Source organism: Chenopodium album, chromosome 12, assembly GCF_948465745.1.
Source record: "Chenopodium album chromosome 12, dcCheAlbu1.1, whole genome shotgun sequence".
In the NCBI taxonomy this organism is placed as follows: domain Eukaryota; kingdom Viridiplantae; phylum Streptophyta; class Magnoliopsida; order Caryophyllales; family Amaranthaceae; genus Chenopodium; species Chenopodium album.
Window position 1 is genome coordinate 15070427 of NC_137845.1, and position 27362 is coordinate 15097788.

The 27362-nt window shown below is 38.5% G+C and overlaps 3 protein-coding genes and 1 pseudogene across 3 annotated transcripts; all 4 read right to left on the bottom strand.

The window, feature by feature from the left end:
- Positions 1-7939: 7939 nt before the first annotated feature.
- Positions 7940-8605, bottom strand: LOC145570952 (uncharacterized). Its single transcript, XM_081630067.1, has one exon. It carries the CDS (start codon positions 8603-8605, stop codon positions 7940-7942), a length of 666 nt encoding a protein of 221 aa, XP_081486193.1.
- A 593-nt stretch (positions 8606-9198) lies between these two features.
- On the bottom strand, positions 9199-13197 carry LOC145570953 (uncharacterized). Its single transcript, XM_081630069.1, has one exon. The coding sequence runs from the start codon at positions 13195-13197 to the stop codon at positions 9199-9201; it is 3999 nt and encodes a 1332-aa protein (XP_081486195.1).
- A 2248-nt stretch (positions 13198-15445) lies between these two features.
- LOC145572112 (O-methyltransferase 1, chloroplastic-like) lies at positions 15446-20649 on the bottom strand. The gene is made up of 7 exons (XM_081631136.1): positions 20327-20649; positions 19412-19563; positions 19209-19329; positions 17127-17251; positions 16905-17033; positions 16649-16813; positions 15446-15624 (listed from the first exon to the last, which is right to left on the bottom strand). Exons 1-7 carry the CDS (start codon positions 20517-20519, stop codon positions 15553-15555), a joined length of 957 nt encoding a protein of 318 aa, XP_081487262.1. The 5' UTR covers positions 20520-20649; the 3' UTR covers positions 15446-15552.
- Positions 20650-22870: 2221 nt separating this feature from the next.
- LOC145570954 (uncharacterized) lies at positions 22871-25420 on the bottom strand (annotated as a pseudogene).
- Positions 25421-27362: the final 1942 nt, after the last annotated feature.

The following is a 27362-nucleotide window of genomic DNA, read 5'->3' on the forward strand; positions in this document are numbered from 1 at the left end:
GAATTATAGATTTGTATAAGTAGTAATGTATTAGCACATTTTCAAAGTATGAAAACTCGAAAAATGTTTTTTTTTTAAAAAAAAAAAAAAAACTGTGTAATCCATCCATTTGTAATAAAAATTTGAACTTATGTATTGAATATTTAATTAATATATGATCATCGTTTGTTTTTTAAGATTCTGAACTCACAGTTCGGAATTCCTGGATACGCCACTGGTCTTGTACTCTATGTGTGGTTGGTCACACCATGTGGCCGGTTGTAAAGAAAACAAAGTAACCTGTAATACTGATCAAGTAACCCTTATACCACTGATTGAGTAATCCTATAACACCGACGAAATAACCCTTGTAACACTGAGTGAGTAAAAACTATTATACTTTATCACACGGTGTGGCCAGTCACATATAAATGATATAAGAATTTGTGAAAATTAACAATCATGTAAAATCTTATTTTAGTCATTTTAGGAATTACTACCGCTTTTTACATTTTAGTTTTCACCCCATTAAAATTCCAAAAAATTTAGTATTACAATCAGATAATGGATTCATGCAAAATTTAGTCCAAAACAGGTCTATCGACGAATATCTGCGGTTTCATCCTGTTTTTCCACCCTATTTTGTTCTGAATTTTTAATAATTGGGTACTTTAATACACTTTTTGTTTGTGTTTACTCATAAAATACCCATTTAACTAATAATTAGTAATTATTAATTATTAATTATGAATTTATTAATTATTAATTAATAATTAGTAATTAATAATTAATAATTAGTAATTAGTAATTAGTAATTAATAATTAATAATTAATAATTAGTAATTAGTAATTAGTAATTAGTAATTAATAATTAATAATGAATAATTAATATTTTTTTGAAACATAAATTATTAGTATTTAATAATTAGTTTTTAATAATTACTATTTAATAATTAATAATTAATTACTATTATTAGTAGATTCATATGAGGACAGAGAAAAAGGTGGGAAATTGATTTTTTTTTTTTTTTTCCCTTATTGTTCATTCTGTAGTAGCCACGTTAGGGAAGGGGGGTGTAGCCGTGTAGGTAGTAATGCCTACACTTGGGTGTAGGTATGAATAACTAGTGCACGGAGGCCACCTTGGTGTCATCAACTTGTTAAAGAAAGCTCGACTCTTACCAATGAAAGAGGCCACAATGTTCTTCATTTGGCTCCCCTTAAGGGTGACACTAAGATGGTCACTTATTTGCTTACAATACTAAGATCCTCGGAAATAAATCAAAGAGATGAAGATGGAAATACTCCATTGCACTTGGCAGCTCTAGATAAGCATCTTAAGGTCGTTGAAATACTTTTCAAAGATGCACGAGTTGATGTTGGATTAATAAACAACGATGGGTTGGCAGGAATTGTCTTGGTTGAGAAACTAATAAATTCGATAAATCAAGAAGACAAAGAATTTGCTCAGAGACTAACATTCGTTTTAGAAAGAGCTAAGAGCGGCCTTAAATATTTCCACATTGATGCTCATTTGTATCAACCCCTGGTTAATATGGAGTTAGATAAGGTTTCTGAAATAGTTTCAGAAAAAAGGCTTCGGCTTGAGGACCTTGTAAGCCCACAAGACGGGAGTAAATTGTTGATCTCTTCATGGGCTACAATTGTGCTACCCTTATGCATCAAGTTAACAACAAGGGTGACCTTCCAATTCATTCAGCTGTCAAAACTCTTTTTCAGTGGTCGAATACCATTGAAGGGATTATATGTGAGAGACCGAATTTGGAAGGAAACACACCACTGCATCTTGCGCTGCTAAATAATAATCAGAGGGAAATTGCTGATAGCCTTTATGAGCGATGTCCACAGGCAGCGTGTTGCTTAAACAAGGACAACATTAGTCCCTTGTTTTTGGCAATCAAGAATTGGGGTGAATGCGATTTGGTCAACCAAATGATCCAAGGACTTGAAGGTAATGCACAAATTCAAAACAACTTGAAAGACTCCAAATCAATCGTTCACATAGCCATTCATACAAGGAAGATAGGTAAGTGTTAAGGTTTGTTAAAAAATTTGTACACCCAAATTCTCATATCATTGAAGACAACATATTCATCAACATACTTACTTGTAAGTGCCGCAATGTGTGCTCTCTCATACCCCGTTTATTAGATTTTGTATAGAATAAATTAACTCAAGTCCATATACTATTCAAATAAGGCAGCTATCTTAAACAGCATATTTAAAAAAGCACCAGGACTTGTGGATTCATTTGACACCGAAGGCCGGAACCCCCTTTCATACGCAGGTCAAATGGGTTATATAGAGGTTGTTAAATCACTAGTCTTTGAATTTCCACGTCTAAACTTTCAGCGCGACAAAAATGAGGATGGATCGTATCCGATTCACCACGCTGCGAAGAAGCGAGAGGTTGAGACTATCTGTTCCGGGTGTGATCCGGTACAGATAATCTTCGTGGGTTGGTAAAGGTTTACCGTCCAATTACGCACCTGCACAGTCAACACAGATAAGCTAACCCGGGGGTTATCCGGGAATAACCTCTCTGATGCTAAAGTCAGCAATCCGATAAGAAGAAAGAGTGAAGAGAGAGAAAATGTTGTAGAGATGTAGAGAGAGAGAAAAAGATTGTACCTTTGGGTGAACATTTGCTTGGGTATATATAGAGAAACAACCAAGCTGGTGCCACCTATAACGATAGATGGCAAACCGACCTTGTAGGCAGCAGGTGCCTACGTGGTCTCAAGCAGCTCTCCACGTGGCCGTTCAGAAAGGCCGTTATGGATATTTGAGCTTTCTTACTAATCAGTTGTTTAGTGGTATTAAAAGACATTACCGGCTAATCAGATATTACTACCGGTATCATCCCGTACAACTAGCCCCCCAAGTGAGGACGTTGGTGAAACCGGCGTGCTCACTTGTAATTATGAGAGGGACTTAAATAAGGAAAGCTTGTTCTGAAATTAAAAAATCTAAGATTTGCCCTCCAAGTGACCAAAGTACCGATAGTACTTTGGTCATTTAAATATTAATTGAGATTTAAAAATCTCCGATTTGCCCCCCAAGTGAGCAAAGTACCGATAGTACTTTGGTCACTTAAAAATTATTTGAGATTTAAAAATCTCCGATTTGCCCCCCAAGTGAGAAAAGTACCGATAGTACTTTGGTCACTTAAAAATTAATTGATATTTAAAAATCTCCGATTTGCCCCCCAAGTGAGCAAAGTACCGATAGTATGCTTAGGCATTATTATTATTATTATTATTATTTTTGATGAAAAATTTAAAAATTCCAAAATTGGCCTGGGCGGGAAAACTTAAAAATTGAGTGGGGCACGTGTCATTCATCCTGCGTCTTAGTTCATGAAAAGGCGTGTTTCCCCAGCCGTTGGATTGCATGCACAAACTGTCACTTCAACTGCCCTTGTTCATGGGGGTATTTAAGCTTGAAAATGAGCAATTTCCCTCATTTGCTCTTTATTTCCAAAAAATTTCTTCGAAGTATTTTTCTGCGAACACACTTAGGGTTTCGTCGATCAATTTGCATCATCAAGAGGAGAACAATTTCAATTGCTTGTTTGAAGATATAACTTTCTCGATTTTCTCACTTCAGTGTTTCTGTCAGTTCTGTTCTGCGAAGTTCAATCGGTTCAACGAGGTAAAGAGCCCTAACTTTTCGTTTATTTTGGTAATTTAGAGTGTCAATTGCCTGTTTCGCCTTAGTGTTGTATCTGTGGTTGTGTTTGTTAAGTTTATGCCTGAATTTGTTCAAAACTCGACTTCGGGTAAGGCCGGCGAGGCTGACCCGTTTGCACCCTTGTCCCCAGCTCCAGTGAAAGAAGTTGAAAACTCTTATCAGCCTACCTGGTCTAATATTTTAGAAGACGTTGAGATCATCTCAGTCTCCCCGATAAGCATTTGTCCTCAATTGGAGTCTACTTTCGAGATTATTCAATACGGATCAAACTTAGGCAAGATAGGTCGTAAAACAACGGCGATGCCGAGAACCAAAAGAATTAGTTACCAACCTGGGGAAGGTGAAACCTCTGAACACCGTGCAGGTAAAGAACCTGTGGTTGAGGAAACCTCTGATGTCGGTGAGGAGCATGTACAGTCTGTAGAGAGGTCTTTGGAGGATATGGATGAGGAGAGTGTAGGCAACAGTCAAGATGAGGGTGTAGGTGGGAGTGGAGGTGAGGAATCTGATGAAGCCGGTAGTGGGGATGGCAGTCAGGATACCGAGGTGAGTGAGCAGGGAGTAAGAGTGAGGGAGGGTGAGGCCGCTGAAAGAAGCGATGCCGTCTTGAAAGAAGAGAGTTTGGATGAAGGGTATGACTCTGAAAATGACGATCCAAAATACCGAGAACCTCTTGAACTAAAGGCCGAGTATAAGGTTGTGTCGACGAAAGTTGACCCAGAATGGCTCGAGAAGGCTACCGAGAAAGAATATTGCCGTATCAGTGCTCACTTCTTCAACCTTTCTAACGGCTATGATTTGAAGTTACCTGAGGAGGGTCAAACTGCCCTTGACTGTCCTGACGGTCATATAGTCGTATATGCAAAACATCTTGAGTATGGTTTACGGTTTCCATTACATCCTTTTATCGAGAAAATTTTCAGGGCTTGGAATGTATGTGTGGCGCAGCTAACGCCCATTGATATCCGTAACCTTATCTCACTGGTGTGGGTTATGATATTCATGGACTTCCCTCTTACTTTGCACTTATTTCGCACTCTTAACTGGCTAAAGAGAGATAGTCAGTCACCAGGGTTTTGGTCATTATTCACGGCCCGTGGTAAATGTACAGTCTGGCCGAAACTGACCAGTTGTAAAGGTTGGATGGAGAATTTCTATTTTCTAAGTGTTCCTGAAGACTACAGAGTTCGCAGGTGTTTCTATCCTGCTTATAGCATGTTTGATACCATTAGGCGTAGAAGATTAGGTGAGATAGAGAAGTATGCTTGTAAATTTTTTTATTGTACATATGTAAAGGCCGGTAGTAAGAACAAAGCTGTGCCGGGGGTGTGGCTACCCAACTGTAATTATATCTTGGGTAACGCCCCTTTGTCTCATGTCGGTCTCTGCTGGACTGACGAATTTGGTATGGTTCTTCTCATATTAACAGCTTTGTTTCGTTTCATCATTTTCATCATCATTATTATTATTTTATTATATGTATATTGTTATCACCATTTTTTTATTATCGTTACTTTACATATACATACTTTTATTGAAATATTTCGATGCCCAGAACTAGTTGTTTTACTGACTGCCATGTCGGTATCTCGATTTTTAGAGTACTTAAGTTTCACAACCCTGTTACCCGTATTTATTCCTTGTGTGCTTACTGTGGTGCAGGTATTAACAAGTTAGATTTTGCCAACTTGGGTTTACATCCTGACGGCAGGGTGAAATTTCAGTGCCCTCCAAACCCAAAACACGGTTACGACACACTACCTGTATACTGCACCCGTGCTCTGAAAGGGAAGAAAAGAAGACGACAAGACATGACTTCTAACGAGAAACGTAGGACCAGAATTCCTCGCACTCTTCCGGTCAGAAGAGGCGGGGCAAATGCCCAGAAAAGATCTAGCGACCTCTCAAGCCGTGACCAGAACAAAAAGCAAAAACAAGATGAAGGCGCTAAAAATCAGCAGAAGCCGTCAGAGGCCTTCAAGGATTTGAACGTCGTGAATTTGGATGAAGATGCTCCTACCGGTACCAGAAGATTAAATATTACTCTGCGCAAGCCTACTGAGGCAAGTGTTGTTGCTGCGGAGAAGGTTGTTCCGACTGATAAGCAGGTACCGGCAGATGAATCTTCTCTGAGGGACCGACAAAATCGGTTGTCGGGCAAGTCTGCTAGCAGCAAGAATGCCTTCATACCTGTGAAGACAGGGGACTATATCGAGGTTCCCCATGTGAAGGTGCCTGCCGAAGTGGCTGAGGAGTTTTTAGTTCCTAGCGGCAGTGCTGGCGAGCCGTGGCATCCTCGCATTAATGTAAATAGGGGGGAGTCTGTTATCTTCGATGACCCCAATAGCGGCGGGAGCATGGGTTGGAGAGTGCTGAAGGATCTGGCCACGCCGGCAGATAGGCCTGTTGACAAGCTTATCGCTCCTTGCGGCCAAATGATGAACGACATGCTCCGGGTACGATAGTCTTTGTATATATTTATATTTTTATCTTGTTTTTTATTTTTTATTATTTGTCATTATTATTACTTTTATTGTTTTTATATAATAATTATGCACAGTTGTATAACAACTTTTTTCTCCATCCTTCTCTTTCTTTTATAGACTGTCAACTCGGCGGTGGAGGTGGTACACATGTACCGATACTATCAGCGCTGTCATGATCAGGCCGAGGCAAAATTTAAAAAATGCGATGACGGCCGACAAGCTGCTATCAGAGAGAAGGATACACTGACGGCCAAAGTCAAAACGTTGGAGAACAATATGATTGTTCTGAACACTAAGCTGGCCATCCAGGAATCCATGAAAAAGAGAATTACCGACCTCGAGCTGCAGCTAAAGACAGAGAAGGAGGCCAAAACGAAGTTGGAGGTGAGTTTGAAAAAGGCGGAGGAGGACAGGCCCGGTATCAGGCGTCGAGCAGTCAATCGGTTCATGCAGTCTGACCATTACCGGAACTTGCTGGTGGACCGGTACGCTGGCGGATGGGTAGCTGCGCACCGCTGTGTCTGCAAGGCCGAAAATTGGGATGCAGAAAAATGGCAGGCAGTTGAGAACGCTTATAGTGAAGATATGCACCTGTCCCCTACCAGCTATGAAGGAGACTACTTTGAAAACCCTCCTCCAATTGAAGTGATGAAGAACCTTGACCCGCGTGATCTGCCGGAAGAGGAGTTTGCAGATGCCATTATCGCCAGTCCTGTCGGTGAGGACAAGGCTGCCGGCACCTCTAAAGCTGTCCCCCAAAAGGCGCCTGAGACGAAGAAAGATTAATGGGGCGGGCAGCTATCACCAGAATCATGTGGGTCCTCTTTGTCTGTAACCGTTAAGGCTCACTGTTGAGCTATATTTCTCGTGCTGTTGTTTAAACAATTTCTTTAAACTTTGTATTTTGGCCGATCCGACCCTTGTCTTTTTTGGGTGATGGCTGTCGAATTTCTTCCTGTATGTTCTGACAATTTTTATCTTATCTCTGTTTAACACTTATTAATTTTATCTGTACTTGGTAATATCTATAATGCTTGACTGTATTTTGATTGCACACCACTAAATTGTTTTTCTGTCGTACTCACTTACCAACGATTTTACCGTCAATCTTTGTTTGAAAGAAATCCACACGTCTTTTTTTTTGTATCCATTCAAACGCCGTTAATGCCCTATTATTTTTTCTTTATCTTGATACTATTATTTTTTCCTGTGATTTCCATAATTATATTAAAATTGCGTACTTGTTTGCTTATCTGTACGCTAAATTTTACAATACTTTGCTACTTAACTTGTATTTAGTTCAAATAAATTATCGGCCTTTTTTGTTTTTTCAATTCCAACTTTTTGATTCCAACATATTGGCATATCAGGCATAATAGGCATATGCCCCCGATTTCCGCAATTAATTTCCTTAGAAATTGATTTCGGAAATCCTTATCACTCTGGTATTATCGGTATTTTCATATATATGCAGCCTTTAGCAGGCCGAGTATTGACAGTGGATCAGACCGTCAATTTCAACTCGCCTTGAGGCGCATTAGTTATCCAACCTTCCTCCTCACTTGAATGAAAGAGACAGCTAGCTAGGCTGTTTGTCAAATCATATCGAAAGTAGGGGATGGCTCCATATGTTATAGTACATACTTTTCTTATTAACGGCCTTGGCCAAAATTGTCAAAACAAACTACAGGCATGGAGCTTGTCTACAAAATAAGAACTAACAGAAAAAAGCTAAACCATGACTACATGTCATGCCGGTACTAAACGTAGTATTTCTTGAGGACACTTGTATTCCAAACATTTTTTAACGGTACTCCTTCTAAAGTCATCAACCGATATGATCCTTGGCGAACCGTTTCATACACTTGATAGGGGCCTTCCCAGTTTGCGATGAGCTTGCCATCTGCATTCCCTCTACCCGTTGCGGCCGTTCGACGAAGGACCAAGTCTCCATCTTCCAGGGGCCGGTAATTAACTCTTTTGTTATATGCTTGACTCATGCGACTTTTATATGCCGCTGATCTGACGGCAGCCGTAAGCCGCGTTTCAGGTAAGAAGTCTAATTGCTGTCTTAGGAGCAAGTCATTTTGATCCTCACAAAAATGCTGAACACGAATCGTAGGGAGTCCTACTTCAGCAGGAATGACAGCTTCTGAGCCGAAAGCAAGGTTGAACGGCGACTCCCCAGTAGTTTCCCTTGTTGTCGTTCTATTTGCCCATAATATTTCCGGTACCAGATCTGCCCACAAGCCCTTCGCGTCTTCTACTTTCTTTTTCAGTGCCGTTAGTATCTGTTTATTTGCGGCTTCCGCCTGGCTGTTTGACTGAGGATGACAGACGGCCGCGTATGCAAATTTTACCTTGTATATGCTGAGGAAGTTTTTAACTGGGTTGCAATCAAATTGGGAGCCGTGATCGAACACCATTGCAACCGGTAGGCCAAATCAGGTGAATATACTCTTCCAGATGAACTTCTTAACCTCACCCGCTGTTATTTTTGCTATCGGTTCCGCCTCTATCCATTTGGTGAAGTAGTCAATCCCTACTATCAGGAATTTTCTGCTCCCTGTTGCTGACGTAAAAGGTCCAACAATGTCCATTCCCCATTGCGCAAACGGTATCGGATTTAGAATTGGTGTCAAATCGTTTGGCGGCTGGTTAATCGCCGGCCCAAATTTTTGACATTTATCGCACTTTTTCGCGTACGCTAAAGTATCAGCATTCATTGTTGGCCAGTAATACCCTCTTTTCATTGCTTCCAAGGACATTGACCGGCCTCCGGCATGATTTCCGCAATCCCCTTCGTGGATTTCCTCTATCAGCCTAGCTGACTCATAGGCCGATATACACCTTCGCAATGGTAGCGAGAACCCCCTTTTATACAGCATTCCCTTGAACATGACAAACCAGATACTATCCTTCTTTATCTTCTGGGCTTCTACTTTATCCGCCGGTAAGACGTTATGCACCTTGTAGGCCAGCACGCCATCATACCATTCTTGGCCGTTAATCACGCAATTCACTTCTTTTGGAGCGTTGTCGGGGCAATACTTTTGCGTTCCAGAAGCTCCACCATTACAGTACGTTCCAGATCATTGAAGCTTGAACTTGCCAGTTTTGCCAAGGCGTCTGCCTGTGTGTTTTTTGCTCTCGGCACCAATTGTATTTCAAACGTTTCCAGGTTAGCCGTTATTGCTTTCAACTTGGCCAAGTAGGCCATCATCGTTTGTTCCTTTGCTTCATAAGTGCCGTCAAACTGACTTGCTACCAATTGTGAGTCAGTCGTGAGTTTTATCCGCTTTGCCTCAGCCGCAACACATAACTGTACTCCCGCAAGTGCTGCCTCATACTCAGCTTCATTATTTGAGGCTTTGAACTTGAATTTGATAGCATACTCGAATATGTCCCCTTGCGGCGATATCATGACAATACCGGCTCCGGAGCCTGTTGATGCTGAGGAGCCGTCAACAGAAACCTTCCACACTCCATTGACCTCTTCTTCTTCGGTGTAGGATGTTTCCACAATGAAATCAGATAATGCCTGAGCCTTTATCGACACTCGTGGCTTGTAAATTATAACGTACTCCGACAACTCTACCGCCCATTTGAGCAATCTTCCTGACGTCTCCATTTTCTGCAGAGACTTCTCTAACGGCTGATTTGTCAACACTTCAATGGTATGCGCATCAAAGTATGGCCGAAGTTTTCTTGCAGCTATAACCACTGCATATGCAATCTTCTCTATCAGAGGGTATCTTCTCTCTGCCGCGTTCAGGACATGGCTCACAAAATAAATTGGCATTTGTGCTTTCTTTTGTTCTACTATCAGCACCGCTGCAACCGTCTTTGGAGATGCCGAGATGTATAATTGCAGGCTTTCTCCCTGTTCCGGCCGTGCTATGGTTGGAAGGGACCTTAGATGGTTTTTGACCACCTCTAACGCCTTTGCTTGCTCTTCCCCCCAAACGAATGTTTTATTTTGCCGGAGGACGACAAAGAATGGTAAGGCCTTATCAGCCGATTTGCTAATAAACCTTGTCAGCGCTGCCATGCGTCCAGTAAGCTTCTGTATGTCCTTTATTGACTTTGGTTGTGGTAGGCTAAGTATAGCTTCTATTTTGTCGGGATTTGCGTCTATCCCCCTTTCACTAACCATAAACCCCAAGAATTTCCCTGAACGAACTCCAAAGACGCAATTTTCCGGATTGAGCTTCATCCGGTATTGACGCAAAGTTTCAAATGTCTCCCTTAAATCTGCAACGTGATCAGTGGCTAACCGGCTTTTTACGATGAAGTCGTCAACATATACTTCTACATTTCTTCCTTTCTGATTTGCAAAGACTTTATCTACCAGTTTCTGATATGTTGCCCCGGCGTTTCGTAACCCAAATGGCATTGCCTTGTAACAAAATACTCCGGCATCAGTAATAAACGCCGCTTTCGTTCTATCTGGTGCATACAGGCTGACCTGATGATATCCCGAGAAAGCATCCATAAAACTAAGCAGAGCATGGCCGGAAGTAGAGTCTACCAGCCTATCTATTCGGGGCAGTGGGTAGTAGTCCTTTGGGCAGGCTTTATTCAGATCTGTAAAGTCCACGCACATCCTCCATTTTCCTGACGGCTTCCTTACCATGACCACATTTGCTAACCATTCAGGGTACGTGCAAGGCTCAATAAACCCCGCCGCTAGCAATTTGTTTACTTCTGCTTGTATTGCCTCTATCTTTTCTGTCGAGAAGTTACGTTTTTTCTGCCTAACCGGCCTGGCATTTCTATCCACATTCAGCTTATGTACTATAACATCTGGGTGAATCCCGAGCATTTCATCTGCCGAGAAAGCAAACACGTCAGCGTTCTCCCGTAAAAGTTCCACCAGATGACAAAGGGTATCAACATCCATGTCGGACCCAACTCGTACGGTTCTCCCCGATACCCCAGGTTGCAACTCAATTTCTATCGTCTCCCCTCCCGGCGAAGGGCGGGGAACTGCTGCCGGGCGTGTGTCGAAGTTCTCCATTGCTAAGTCATGTGCAGATATGGTTCGCCCCCTTTTCTGCGTTTCCTGATTAGCCTGGGGTTGTCGGTTAGGCTGCTTTAGAGCTGTCACATAGCACTCCCTGGCCATTGTTTGACCTCCTCTAACGCGATCTGTCCTCCCCAAATTTGAAACATTTACCATCGTCAAATGATATGTCGAAACTACCCCCTGCACATCATGGATCAGGGGTCTACCGACAATAGTGTTATACGCTGAGGGCACATCAATTATTAAAAATTCCGTCATAACATCCCTGGCCGCCATGCCTTCGCCAATTCTAACTTGCAAGGCTATACTTCCTTCCGGCCTAACTGTGGATCCGTTGAAACCGATAACGGGATACGATACCGGAGTCAGGTACTTCCGGCCTATTCTCATTGCGTCAAATGCTTTTGCAAACAGGATGTTAGCGGAGCTCCCTCCATCAACCAACACTCGTTTGATGTTGGCTCCATTGACCGTCAGAATTAGAACCAATGGATCATCATGAGGAAATACCAAACCCTTGGCGTCTGCCTCCGAGAAGGATACTGACGGCATAGACGCAGGCCTTGGTCGTTCATCCACACCCAATGCATTTACCGTGTGCCTGTGCTCAGACAGACTCTTTTTCGCCCCGCTAACTGATCCCCCATGCACCGGACCACCGGTAATAACCTCTATTGTAATCTTGTGACCTGGCGCACTGCTCCCTTGACGGTATTCTCCGCTGTGATTGCGCCGGTAGGTGTCATCTTGCATGGACGAATCACCCTGCCTTCGATATTCACTTTGCCCGGGTTGCGGGGCTTGCTGCCGACTTGGCCCTGCTTGAGCTCGGTACTGAGATAGGTGGCCCCTTCTAATGAGGTCTTCTATATTCTCTTTCAGCTGAGTACATTCTTCCGTATAATGGCCAATATCCCTGTGAAACATGCAATATTTCTTCGTGTCTCGACCCTTGGTTATCATTGGTGCCGGTCGTGTCCATTCCTCTCTGTGCTGATTTATTGAATATATTGCGGCCCTAGGTGTGTTCAGTTGCGTGTAATTGTTGTACCGGCCAAGACCTCTTGGTGGCCTACCGGTTCTTTGCTGGTTTGGTTGTTGTTGTTGTCTGTTCATTCCACCGGCATAAGTATTAGACGCAATACTGTCATTCTGTCTTCGAGAGGGCTCTAATGCTGCTATCTGGTTACTGGTTTTCAACAACTCCTCGCTTTTTATGTATTCATAGGCCTTGCCAAAGGCCACGCCTAAGTTTGGGAACGACTTCCTTGCCATGTATTTTTTGAAATCATTATCTCCCAAACCGTTCATTAAAGCCATTACAGCTATTTCTTGCTGTAATTTTGGTATCGTATTAGCCTCACTATTAAATCTCCTTATGAAATCCCTAAGGGACTCATCTCTTCTTTGCCTGACCGACATAAGCTCTCCAGAAGTTCTCTGCCTTGCACTGTTGCTAATATACTGACCGGTAAACAGTTCGACCAAGGTATCGAAGCAATCAATTGATCCATTCTCCAAATTGGAAAACCAATCCGAGGCTGGCCCCGTAAGTGTTGTCAGAAACACCTTACACCACACCGCGTCGGTGTCGGTATAAAGCAACATATGGCTTTCAAACGCCGCTACGTATCGCTTGGGATCTCCCTTGCCATCAAAGGTACATGCCGGCATTTTTATCCTTTCCATTTGCTGATCCAGTACCTCCTGGGTGAAAGGTGATACTCTCGGCCTGACTATAGCTCTGGCTGTACGTCTTAATGGCCCGCTACTGATCTCGTGTTGCCGGGACCCTGAGTCCTCTATCTGCGTTCCATGAGTTGGTTGACGCTCACTTGGGACAATTATTTCCCAATTCTGGGGCTGTGGCGGCGGTTGCTGGTCTGCCTGGTTGAACTGGCTCGCCAGGTTCACAATCACGGGAATGGCCGGCGTATCAACTTGCCCCTTATTGGCTGCAGCTTCAGCCTCCTTTCTTTTCCGGGACATCGCTCTCATTACCCTTGCCGTTACCTTTAACTCCTCAGGGGTAAATTCCTCCAGGGGGTCCGGTATCCGGGACTTCGTTCAGGTGTTACCGGTGTGTTCACAGTATTCTTGTGGAGAAGATGAGTTTCATCCTCCACTTCAACCTCGGGTATTGCATTGACGGTTTTGTTTGCATTGACATTCAGAGTATTACTACCATACTGACGGTTTTCAGCTTCTGCTATCGGTGTTACGTGCTCCTGGTTTTCTTCCATGACTGGCGAAGGTTATTTGGACGATAGAAGTTATTACTATCCCCTCCTTCTAGCGCCAACTGTTCCGGGTGTGATCCGGTACAGATAATCTTCGTGGGTTGGTAAAGGTTTACCGTCCAATTACGCACCTGCACAGTCAACACAGATAAGCTAACCCGGGGGTTATCCGGGAATAACCTCTCCGATGCTAAAGTCAACAATCCGATAAGAAGAAAGAGTGAAGAGAGAGAAAATGTTTTAGAGATGTAGAGAGAGAGAAAAAGATTGTACCTTTGGGTGAACATTTGCTTGGGTATATATAGAGAAACAACCAAGCTGGTGCCACCTATAACGATAGGTGGCAAACCGACCTTGTAGGTAGCAGGTGCCTACGTGGTCTCAAGCAGCTCTCCACGTGGCCGTTCAGAAAGGCCGTTATGGATATTTGAGATTTCTTACTAATCAGTTGTTTAGTGGTATTAAAAGACATTACCGGCTAATCAGATATTACTACCGGTATCATCCCGTACACTATCAAATTGCTCCAGTGTGCCAATATATGTTTGTTGAATGGCAAGAGTCAAAACATTCTTCATGTAGCAGCAGAAGCAGGTCATTGGAATGCTGTAAATTATTTGCTGAAGCTGCAAGAGTTTAAAGATTTACTTAATACTGTGATGATGATGGCAACACTCCACTTCATTTGGCTATCAAAGGCTTTCATTGCGTAATCGTGGAGCGTTTGGTGCATGAATTACATATTGATATCAACTCAACCAACAAAGAATTGTTTACAGCTAGAGATTTGTATGAGCTGAATCTGCAATATCAGTTTAAAAACGACTCCGTGGTTAAACAGCAGGTATGTGCTCAGGATTTTGTTAATTTGATTATGATTAAACCTTATTTGTACGCTAATGAATAAAATAAAAATCATCTACAAAAAAATCATTGAATTCATATGTATAAAAAGCAAAGGGAGTATGAAATAAACAAATTTTTGTTTGATGATCACACTACATACAATAAGAAATACAAGGAATAATAATAAGTTAACTGATGATTGTAATGCAGATCAAACATATAGACATAGTACTTAGAAACGCCAATGGGAAAACGTTCATGAGAGGTAAAATAGATGAACAAAGAAACGAAGAAAAAGAAAAGGAGATGAAGCAGTCAAAAGAGAAGGATAAAGACGGAAACATAAAGGCCTACTATGAAAAATCCAACTTCTTTCTGTTGTTAGCAACGATCATTATCACCGTGACTTATACAGCAATATACAACCCTCCTGGCGGATACAAGCAAGACACCGGCTTGCCATACTTTTCGGACAGTGTGTCTTTCAAATCGTTTATGCAAGCCAATTCTATAGCATTTCTATTTTCACTAATATCAGCTTTAACACTCATCTCAAGCACTTTTTATAAGGTTATTGGAATTTCAAAACCTTTGATTCTCAAATTCGGAGGCTTTTATCTTCTGGTTAGCCTTGTGAGCTTGGTAGGTGCATACTTCACAGGTTTATTCTTCATTTTGAACAATATTACCTCGACCAAATCAATTGTAGTTTACGGGTTATTCATGGCATTCACTTTTGTATGCATTCCTGCCTTTTTAATTCTTCGTCTCCCGAATTCTTTCCTTTCTAATACTAGTTGTTTAGTCATGCGATGTGCTAGGTCTCTCATATTAGCCAAACCTAGTCGGTCAATGACTGATTATAGTTAACCAATGTAACTGTAATATAGTGAGAGTATTTTGATTCTGGTTGGATAATATAAATGTCGTTTGTATTTGTGAGTAACCACATTAAAATTAAAATTATACTCCATTACTAAATAGTTTTTTTTTTTTGTTTTTTTAACAAAGACATGTTATAAACAGATTATTTATTTATTTCGTTCTTTAAAAATACTTATTTTTACTAATTGCAATTTGTTTTTACTGAAATTGAACTGAATACAGCCACATAGTTTTTGATAAGGAAATTGTCTAACGATCATGAAATATTTGAGTTAAAAATTGCAGGACGGAATTAATTGAATATTTTTTGGACTTCAAAATTGTTTGAATGCTTACAAGTTACAACTAATAACTGAAAACTCCTTGAATATGTTTACAAATCTTCAAACCCTTCTTCATCGGCTTCCTCTTCAGTCCTTTGAAATTCACTTCGCCACATTTCCATCTGCATAGATGTCCAACAATATTAGTACAATGTATTAAAAAATAAAAAAGAAAAATTTAAGGTATTTCAGTAAACATATATTAACTCAATTTCTCAACTCAAGACTCCGCACCGCTTCTATTGCTTTGAGAAAATATTTTAATCACAGTTCATAACTTCATAGGCAAACATTGGACAAAGTCTACAATACAGGTAATTTTTTCTACGACGACATTTTAACAGATACTAGTAAAGATAATTTATCAAATTATACTCCGTATGTCTCATTTTATATCCCATTATCTTTAGTTGTGGAGTTGTGCACTTGTGCTTGTGCCTCATCTAGGTGAAATGACAAAGTTGTATGTAAAACACATGATCCAATCCTATTAACTTCATCTTAGAAATGGAACTAGGTTAGGTCCCGTGCCATGCACGATAATTTTCTATAACTATTATATACAAATACCAATTGGTTGTTGGTGCAATGAGACTACACTTGGTAGGGAGGATTGTAGTGTTCGATCCCGCAACAATAATTAGGAGGGTTGAAACCTAACCACCTGACACCTGATCTCTGAATAGTATTAGCCTAAAGGGTGAACCGGGTGTAACACAAAAAAAAAAAAAAAAACAAAAAAAAAAAAAAAACTCCAAATTTATATCATTTTCTTCCTATTAACCAAATGAATATCTAGGTAATATATATTTAACCCGTAAATAGATTTATTTTCTTACACACTATTATTCATTATCTCTTATGCAATATTTCTTTTCAATGTTAAGTTTTTTGTACATAATTAAATACAATTTTTTAAAAAAAAAAAAAAAAAATCTTAAGGGACACCATAAAATGACACGTGTCATTTTTGGTGTGTCTTTTAGTATATAGTTATTATTGATGATTGATTATTGATTATTGATGGGAAAAACACATATATTACAGTATTTCAAAGCCAATTCCACATTAAAGCCCTTTTTTCCCTTTTTTCTCCCATATCACAGGTGAAACTAAGTATGAATGGAAGATCATATGCGCTCTAACCTGATCATCTGAAAATCTCATATGCTCTGCAACAAAGAGTATAGTGCTAGAGGTTTCGTCTGATAGATCTCTACACAAACTTCTAGCCACATCTGTATAATCGATCACATGAACCTGAAATCCATGGCGCATGAAAAGCTTGTGCATCCATTCTTCATGACTGATCTGGGAATGAATGAAAAGTAACAAATAGTCTTTCATAGAGAAAAGGATGTAAGTTAGGTTCAAAGCAAGCATGACAGAATAATGTTACTACCTTCAGCTCAACTTCAGTTTCTGCTAAACAGACAGGGACTTCTCCCATTACAAAACTTCCCTTCATGGCTAAACTACTGACAACAGATAGAATATCTTCAAAACTTGTCAATGTCATTGAAGGCAGACCCTGAAGAGGAAAAATTACATTTACTTCAATAAAATGCACTGATCTATATTAACAAGAAGGGTAAAGACAGACAAATGTCGATGACATTAAAACCTGGAGAGCCCATATACTGGGGCGGTTACCATTAAATCCTTTCTTACGCAGGACTTCTTGTATGTTAGAAGACTCTAGTGAAACATGAAGCAATAAGCAGCTCCTACTGATCTGAGCACCAATATCTAAAATTTGATAAACCATGTCAAGACTCAAGGCACAATCCTCTAGTTAAAGAAATACACAGGCAGACTGCAAGATATATGAGTTTATTAGAAGATTTATGATACATAAAAACTTCTATAAAATGGAAAATTGCACCAAGATATTCATGAAATTTATTAAGTAAAAAACATCAAGGGAAATTCTACATGATAGCCTCTAGTTTTTGCATTTTCTATCTGGTGGAATTTTTTTTTGCCATATTCTATAGTGACCTCCTAGAATTGTATAAGTCTAATGTGTGCACTAATTATCCTTAAATGGGCTAACCCATGTTTTCTTGGTTCATCTTCATTATTTAACTGTTCACCTTGATGTTTTGATGATGACACAAGACAAACTTATATAAAGGTACTACTTGAGTGTTTTAGAATGTGGTGCTTGAGAACAGGGTATGCGTACTCGGTCCTTATAAGGAGACATTCAAGGAGCAAAGGAAGCCTTCAAGTAAAGACACATAGGAAGAGTTCCTTGACAGGCCTAGTGCTTCAGAGTAGAAACTGAGAACAGAGAAGTTCTTTTAGAAACAGAAGCTTGTAATAGGTTGTTGCCCTATTCTAGTAAATAATCTTTGTTTAAAATCCTAAATGGTCATGGTTTTCTTCTTGTTTAGGGTCAAGAAGCACGCTAAAGTTCTGTTTGTCATTGAGTTCCTTTAGCTTCAGTATATTCCGCAAAAAGTTAGGCAACTTTCCATGCTACAATTCAACCCCCCTCTTGTAGTATTCATATAGAGTTCCCCCCTCTTGTAGTATTCATACAGAGTAACATTAACTTTAATAACTATAATTAACTCACCCCTAAATTGTTTAATCAAAACCCCTGATGACTCACTACCACCACCCAGCTACCATCGCCACTCCACCATCCAGCCACCCAGTGACCCAGAGGCAAGTAGGCAACCCTACCCAACCCCACCACCCAAAATTACCCCCATGGCCCCACCTACCCAAAACCACCCAACCTCACTTTCCTCACCTCAAACCCACCCCCACCTCACCCCAACACCACCTCCACTAACCTGAAACAGTCCAGCCACCCAAACCACCCCACTCCAGCCTAGATTCCACCTCGAAATTGATTTAGCTGAACAAATTGCAAGCTAAATCGAATTGGGGCTTTTGTGTGCCACAATTTGCAAGCTGCTACTGTCGGTGTGGGTTGAGTGTAGCAAGGGAGTTGGGCATAGATGAGGTTTTTAAGGTGCAGCAAGGGTCAAATTTGGTGAATCGTAAGTGCTCTATAGCTACAATGGTGGTGATAGTAGCTGGGAAGTTCTGTTGTCGTGAAGGATATACGATGTAGGTGTAGCAGAAGTTGCATGTTTTTGAGTGAATGTAGGGTGGTTTTGGGTTAGATGTGGTGGGTGGGCGATGGTCTTGGTGGTGGTAGCCAGTAGCAGCTAGGCTATGGTATTGATGGTGGTAACAGCTAGGTGATGATGGTTCTGGTGGTTTAATTAGTAGGAATTGGTGGTGGTGCAGTGTTAATTAGGGGTGAGTAAGTAATTTTTAGATTTAGGTTAAGAAATAGTCATTTTATAGCTAGGTTAGCCATATAAAACACAAAAAGGGCACATTTGAAAATTATGCAACAGTAAAGGGTCTCTTAATAAATTGTCAATAAAAAATTCCACCAAATAGAAAATGCACAAACTAGAGGCTACCGTATAGAATTTCCCAAAAATCAAAAGAGCAAAGCCATTAGAAGAGTACTACTCTCAATGTAGCAAATGGAATTATGGAAATATGATATAGAAAGTCAAAACATTTTTTATAGCACACAAGCACTTATCGCAACATCAACACCCCTGAGGCTACTGGGAATGGAAAACATTAAGATTTTAATAACTTCAATATCAATATTTGAAATCTTCATGCACTTAACTATAAGAGGCCAGCAGATGTACACACAACATACCTTTAAGCTTCTGAGATACGTTGCAGTAGATTCTATCTGGTGATATGTCAAATATCAATGTAGAACTTGGCCAAGTTAGTCTATAAACACGGGTATCGGCACCATCTGTCAATAAAACAACCTACATATTTTCATTATGCCCTCAAACATAGTCACTGCCCTTGATATGAACTGAAAGCTTCACATGTTAAGACTAATCATACCTGTTTCAGTTCATCGTTATTTCTCAAATTTTGGAGCAAACTATCATCAATGAACTTGGTAGCAAGGCAATACGGATGCACATGCTGCTCCATATAGACAGGAATATTTGCAGGAACCAAGCAGGCCACATAAGGATCATGGAAAAGAGGGTCTGCAGATGCAGAAAAGCCAGAGGCCCGACATGTTAGAATCGCAATCTGAGCACCACAAACCATTGCCAAAGAAAAATTCTTACAATAAAAGACAATTAAGAGAATATTGAGACGACATTAAAGGATTTGGGCTGCTAAATTTTCTATTTCAGTCACTTCTTAGAATGATAAGTGATTGACTAATTTTATATACTTCTGCAGCTTATTGAACTTCAGTTATATCCTTTGTTCTTTGGCATATTTATGACGTTATGTCAAGCCCTTAAGCAGTCGATACTAAACCGACTAATTAATACATAAAACTACTACATAAACTTATATCTATTTCTCCCTTTTATTAACATGACAGGCAAAGGCAGAATTTTGCCAATCAATCAAAATTCATGCAGCAGGAAGCCTGGAACATATGGGTGTAATTGATACAATGGTTTGTTCAAGTTCCAACTATTACCAAATAATCACATATTCAACTTAAAGGTAGGCCACAACAAGGGAAACAACTTTGAAACCAGCTGCCATGAAAATGTATAGAGAAGCAATTTATAAGAACAATAAAGATTAACACCTAATTTCGTAAATACCCATTTGAAACAAACATTAACACCTAATTTCATAAATACCCATTTGAAACAAACAGTAACAGACTTTAATACAACAGCTGATTCCTGGATTTCCATGTATTTTACAGAAGCCTACCAACTGTTCGATAAAAAGCCTAAATGAAAATTTGGAGACAATGAAGGTTGTTAAGGAGAGGAATACCTGGGCGATGGGTCTCTTGGAAACGAAGAGTAGCAGAATGCAGGGCAGCTTGAAGAAAAGGGTCGTCATCACTGCTCAAATTTGCGGCGACCCTGAATCGGTTTTTCGATTTATTGAGGTTGTATTGGTTATGGAGGAATGCAGCAAAGGTGGGGACATGGCTGAAATGCCTGAAACATTGTAAAGCTTCCATCTTTAAAGAGGGTAGATTTGCCGAAGAAGGTAGCGTTTTGAGTGGGAAAAGCTGTTCAACTTCAATTACAGTCTTACATGTGTTATCATACAGACTACTCCGTAGCAAGATGACTATTCTCTTTGGAGAATAGTATATTCGTACTTTTATTATTTTATATACGAATTTTTGTGAACTGCTAAACAACGCCCATATTTTTATCGAAATCGCCCACATTTTATGTAAACTTCCAACATTACCCTTTTCTTCCTCTCTCTCCTAACACAACCACCACCGCCCGTCACCACCATTGCACCGTCGCCACCACCGCCAACATGACGGACAGTGATAGCGGCAGGCCGTGTACTCCGCCGGATCCACTTCGCGAGGTAATTTATTTTCGCCGGAACTCAAACCGCCCAAAAAAAAGGTCCACCGTGGTCAAACCGAGCGGTTAAACCGTGGTAAAACCGTGCAATCCGGGCAGTCCAACCACGGTCAAACCGTGTATTTTATTTTCCTAAACATAAATCTAATTAATATTCACTAATAATAAAAAAATTACATTATTTGATTTCCTAAACATAAACATAATTAATATTCACTTAAAATAAACAATTACATTATTTGATTTCCTAAACATAAATCTAAATTAATATTCACTAATAATAAACAATTACATTATTTGATTTCCTAAACATAAACATAATTAATATTCACTAATAATAAACAATTACATTATTTGATTTCCTAAACATAAATCTAATTAATATTCACTAATAATAAACAATTACATTATTTTATTTCTTAAACATAAACATAATAAATATTCACTAATAATAAACAATTACATTATTTGATTTCCTAAACATAAATCTAATTAATATTCACTAATAATAAACAATTACATAATTTTATTTTCCTAAGCATAAATCTAATTAATATTCACTAATAAAAAAAATTACATTATTTTATTTTCCTAAACATAAATCTAATTTATAATCACTTAAAATAAACAATTACATTATTTTATTTTCCTAAACATAAATCTAATTTATAATCACTTAAAATAAACAATTACATTATTTTATTTTCCTAAACATAAATCTAATTAATATTCACTACCAATAAACAATTACATTATTTTATTTTCCTAAACATAAATCTAATTAATATTCACTAATAATAAACAGTTACATAATTTTATTTCCTACACATAAATCTAATTAATATTCACTTAAAATAAACAATTATATTACTTAATTTCTTAAACATATTTCTAATTAACATTCACTTAAAATAAACAATTACATAATTTTATTTCCTAAACATATTTCTAATTAATATGCACTTAAAATAAACAAATATATAATTTTATTAATATGCAAAATAAATATGTAATTAAATTAAATTTTTTTAATTACGTAAACCGCCCAAGTAAGACGGTTTAACCACGGTCAAACCGCCCAGGCAATACCGTTTGACCGTAGACAAATCGCCCAGAAAATACGGTTTGACCGTGGTCAAACCGCCCAAACTATACGGTTGAACCATGGTCAAACCGTATATCCTGGGCGTTTTGACCATGGTCAAATCGTCTAACTTGGGCGGTTGTACCACAGTTGAATCGCACAGACAAGGCGGTTTGAGTACTTTTCCGACGAAAAAAAATATACCTGCTCCGCCTGGGCTGCGTCCTCCTCCCTCGCGCGTGCTGCGTTCCTCGACCATGGCATTCTCGGCAGTTATGGGCGGTGGTGGTGGTGATATTGAAGTGGTGGACCTTGTGGTGGTAGTTGCAACGTGCGGTGGTGGTGGTGATTTAAGGTGGTGAATGTTGTTTTGCGGCGGTAGCGGCGGCAATGGTGGTGTTGGTTGGTGGTGGTGGTGATTTTAAGTTTTCTTGAGAGGTTTTAAGTGAGGAGAGAGAAAGAGGTGATGTTAGAGAGTGAAAGAGAGAAAGAGTTTAGGATTTTGAGTATGGGTAAGAACGTAAATTCATTCCTAATTTGTGGGCGATTTTGATAAGAATGTGGGCGTTATTTAACAACTCCCGAATTTTTGCAGACATACCGTCCACGTAAATTTTTATTTCTTCTTACCTTTTTTAACAAAAAAAAAAACATATCGTCCACGTCAACACGTGAATTGAGTATTCGGAGCACGTACCTTCAATCTCGGCAACAGGGTCGTCCCGTTAAATTTCAGGCCCTGTTCTAAACTATAAAATAGGGCCCTAACGAAAAATAATTATAATACTTAAATGTTATATCAAAAGTAATATATATATAAAAGAAATCTTATGTATTCAGACTATTATTTGAATAATTAACAGCATCAGATACAACTTCATACTAATCTAAACCTTAAAGTTATTTAAAAAGAGCTTTTCTTCTAACACTTTTGGAAGCAAATTCATCAACCAAGTCTTCATATTGTATCGTCTCCAATAGATCGTTTTCGATCGCTATTAATGCTAATCCATTAAGCCTTTCTTGTAGCATAGTAGATCGCAAGTACGTTTTCAGCAACTTCAATTTAGAAAAGCTTCTTTCTGCAGAAGCAACAGTCACAGGTATAGTTAATAGAATTCTATACGCAATAGTTGTATTAGGAAAACAGTCTAAATCTTTCAAAAACTTTAATATATCAATGGGTCTTTCTTTTTCATCAGGCAATATGTCTCTTAATAGCTTTAGCTCCACAAACAAATCATTCCCACTAATATCAGATTGCTCATTATACTTCAAAGCAAGTTCCAGATGACTGCAACATGACTTCAACATTGCCTCATCCAATGATTGCAACCTGTGAGAGCTAAACATAAAACCAAATATACGTTCATGCTCTTGATATTGCTCAAATCTATTGTTTAGAGAAACAACAGTTTGGTCAACAAGATAAAGAAAATAATTAATTCTAAAAGAATCCTTTCCAGATAACTCCACTGATGGAGTATTGCTATTATCATCCACCTACTTTTTTCTCCGAATTATACGTATTTGAGGGAATATTGGATCAACATCCAATTCAATAGCAATTATCTTAGCAATATCCATTGCCTTGTGAAAACCAGTTTCCCTATACTCTTTGAAAAATGAAATCAGCCCTTTTATTTTTCCCATAGCAACATCAATAAACATATCATTTGATTGCAATATTTTACTAACATTATTTATTTATCACAGATAAAATATCAAACCAAATGACTATTGCCATCAAGAATTCAAAATTACCAAGCTCATTAGTTGCTAAGGATTTAGCTTCACTTTGAATTTTTGAATCAAGATCTTTTTCTGGAAATTCAAGTAAAAACTCTCTAAAATCAGCCAATTGATATTTGATAGCTTTGACACTTTCTACGTGGCTCTCCCATCGAGTGGATAACAAAGGTTTTGGTGTCAAACCTTTTACATTATCTTTCAAAATGTCCCATCGTTTTGTAGAATTGGCAAAGATTGTGTAAATGCGTTGAATAACTCCAAAAAAATCTCTTGCTTTAGAGCATGATTTAGCCATATCACACAATGCCAAATTTAAACTATGACAACCACAAGGAGTAAGGCTCTCGGGTTGAAGTCTAAAAATCTTTTTTGCACACCTTGATGTTTTTCTTTCATATTTGATCCATTATCATAACCTTGTCCCCTCACATCAAATATGTCAAGATTAAGGTTTTTCAATTCATTTTGCAAAACATTAAAAAGTCCTTGGCCAGTTGTATCATTCACATTTAAAAATCCTAAAAAGGATTCTTCAATGCTAACAGAGTTTGAAGACACATCCACATATCTATGATCAAAGACATTTGCTCTTGGTGACTAATATCGGGTGTACAATCAGGTATAATTGAGAAATACTTTGCTTGTTTGATTTTTTTAATTATTTCTGTTTTGATGGCAGTTAGCTCATTTTGGATTCTATGTCTAAGATAATGAACGTGAATTTCATCATTTGTAATACGTCTAACATGTTCTTGGATAATGGGATCAAACTCTGCTAGCATTTCAATTAAACCTAAAAAATTGCCATTGTTATCTTGATACAATTATTCATTAGTACCACGAAAGGCCAAAGTATGTTTAGCAAGGAATTTTACTATAGATATAATTCTTTTCAAAACCTTTTTCCAGTGCTCCTTTTCTTTCTCAATCAAATTTTGAACATTTTTATCAATAGTTTCATTCTTTTGGAGCCTTAGACGTAACTCATACCAAGTGGTCATATTCTTAACATGTTCCATGCCCGTCTCATGCTCCCTAAGCCTCTCACCAACATGTGCCCAATCACCAATTAAGGCCCTCGTTTGTTAATAGGCCTCTACCAATCCCTTTTTTAAAGACTTTACAACAAAAACAAAATACTCTATCAAGTTCTTTAGAATAGACAAGCCAATCTCTATCACATTTTTCCCCATTTGATAAAACTCTAGTATACAAATTAGCCGTAAAGCGTCTAGAGAATTTATCTTTAGGGCCCTTCACAATTGAAAAATCTCTTTTAGGACCTTTTGTCACTATTATATCGATCATTCTAGAATCAAGAGCATCCTAATTTCTAGGATCAAATATGTCAAACAAAAATTCAAATTTATTTGCTTCTTCTACATTGTCATTAGCATTATCTTGCAAATCATCATTTTCATTATCAAGAACATTATTGAAATCATCATCATGACCAATTTTAGGAACAAGATTTTCAATGGGTTCATCACTAACATTCTCAGGTGCATAATTTTCATTCTCCATATTAACAGTCTCAACATTAACATCCTCAAAAATTGGATTTTCAGAACAACCTTGGGGCTCTTTTATCAGAAATTTATCAAGAGCCCTTCTTTGAGATTGAGTTAATTCCTCTAATTTTTTCTTTTTCTTCTGCTTCTCATATCCAGAATTATACTTTCTTGTTATAGGAGGCATAATTAGAAGTATGATAATTATTCAGTAATCAGACAAGTTATAAATTTAATTAACAAAAAAAAAGGCTGAAAGGATAATCATATATATATATATATATAATAAAAATTACATACCTTAGTTAGAAATCCATTAATCCAACTATCCCAAATCAGCAAATCCCAGCAATTAAGGTTATCGACAACACCACAACCAAAATTCCAAAACAGAAAGATCAAATCTCATCAAACAATATATAAATCGTATTTTTTTTTCTCCCAAAAATATTTTTGAGTAGGAGTTGTAAAATATTCTGAAATTGTTTGGAAATTTATGAATGGTAAGAAAATTAGCCGTTTGGATGTTTGATAATAAACGAAAATCAAGAGAAGTAATGGTAAAGACTGAAAAATTAATTCTTCCATTGAAAATTGGAAGAGGAAAGTGAGATAATTACTAATTATTTTTGGGAAAAGTAAGAAGGTTAGTGAGAATTTAGCATTGAATGAGATATGGAATAGAAAAAGTGATGGAAATTTCATATTCAAAGTAATGAAATTAAATTGGAGATTGGAATTTGGAAAGTTTGATATTGAAAATGGAAGGTAGATTGATTGGAAAGTAGATTGGAATTTGGAAAGTAAATTGATTGTCTTGCGGAGTGCGGAGATAACAAGATGGCTGACTTTAGTTTTTTTTAGATTGGGCTTTAAGTGAAAATGGGCCCCATAAAATTGCGGGCCCTGTGCAGTTGGTCTGTTTGCACAGGGAGAGGGCCGGCCCTCCTCGGCAATTTCAAAATCTTCATCACTAAGGCTACGGCTCTTCACAAAGTTATTCTTTTTGACCATTGAGTTCAGGACAAAGAATACTCAATTTAGAGTAAATCTCCTTGCCATCAATTGTATTAACCATCTCCAATAGTGAGACTCAAGTTTAAGTATTGAAATACAAAATGAGTTGTTTTTACCTCCAATGGTGATACCATACCCACTTCTCAATTTATCAACTCATGTGAAGTCTAATTTCCCAATGGTGAGACTCTCTTAAAATATACAAATGTCACTTTCAATTTATGGCTCACCAAATCCATTAATTTTTTAATCTCAAATATTATAAGATTAAAAAATAAAAAAGGTAAAACTTAAATAAATTATAAAATATATTAGAATATTAACAAGGGCCCCACACTTTTTTGTCAAATGAGACTCAAAGTTGAGTATAGTTGAGTATCTAAACTTAGCAACTTTCTTTTGGAGTTGCTAAGTTTAGATACCAACTTATTGGTATACATTGCAAAAAATACTCTCTCTCTCGTAAAGATACTCACTTGAGTCTCACCATTGGAGAGGGTTTTAAGGGCACTTGAGGGATATATGCAATGAGACTATCTCACCAAGTTTAACAGTTGAAGCATAAGACATACAAGTATTTTTTGGGAGGCAAATTGAACAAATGACTAGATAGCTAATGTAGGTCATTTAGTTATGATAGTATGGAGAGCCGGTCCCTATTGATATCAGATATCAACAAACATTGTTAATATAATCGCAGTGTTGTAAATAATAGTCAAGACTTTTGGAAAAGTATTGATAAAATAATAGAAAGCTGAGTTGGACTCCGTTGTGTCCATTTGTGGGTAAATCTGGGGAGGAGGAGAGAGAAACAATACCCCCAAATTGAAAGCCACCTCTCTCCCTGACAATGAAGGAATGCACGCCAATATGATCAAATACTAGCGACGGCGAATCCCAAACACTATCGGCGTCTTCGCTGCCAAATTAAATGAAAACTCTTAAGTAAAAATGAGTAATTTAGGGTATAATTAACCCCAAAGGGTAGGTGTTAAACTCCTCCATTGTTTCCACCATTAAAGATAAGCTTTCATTGCTTCACCATTGAAGACGAGCTTTTCATTCTCCATTGAAGGCAGCCACAAGAGTTTGCTTTGGTTGAAGAACTGATG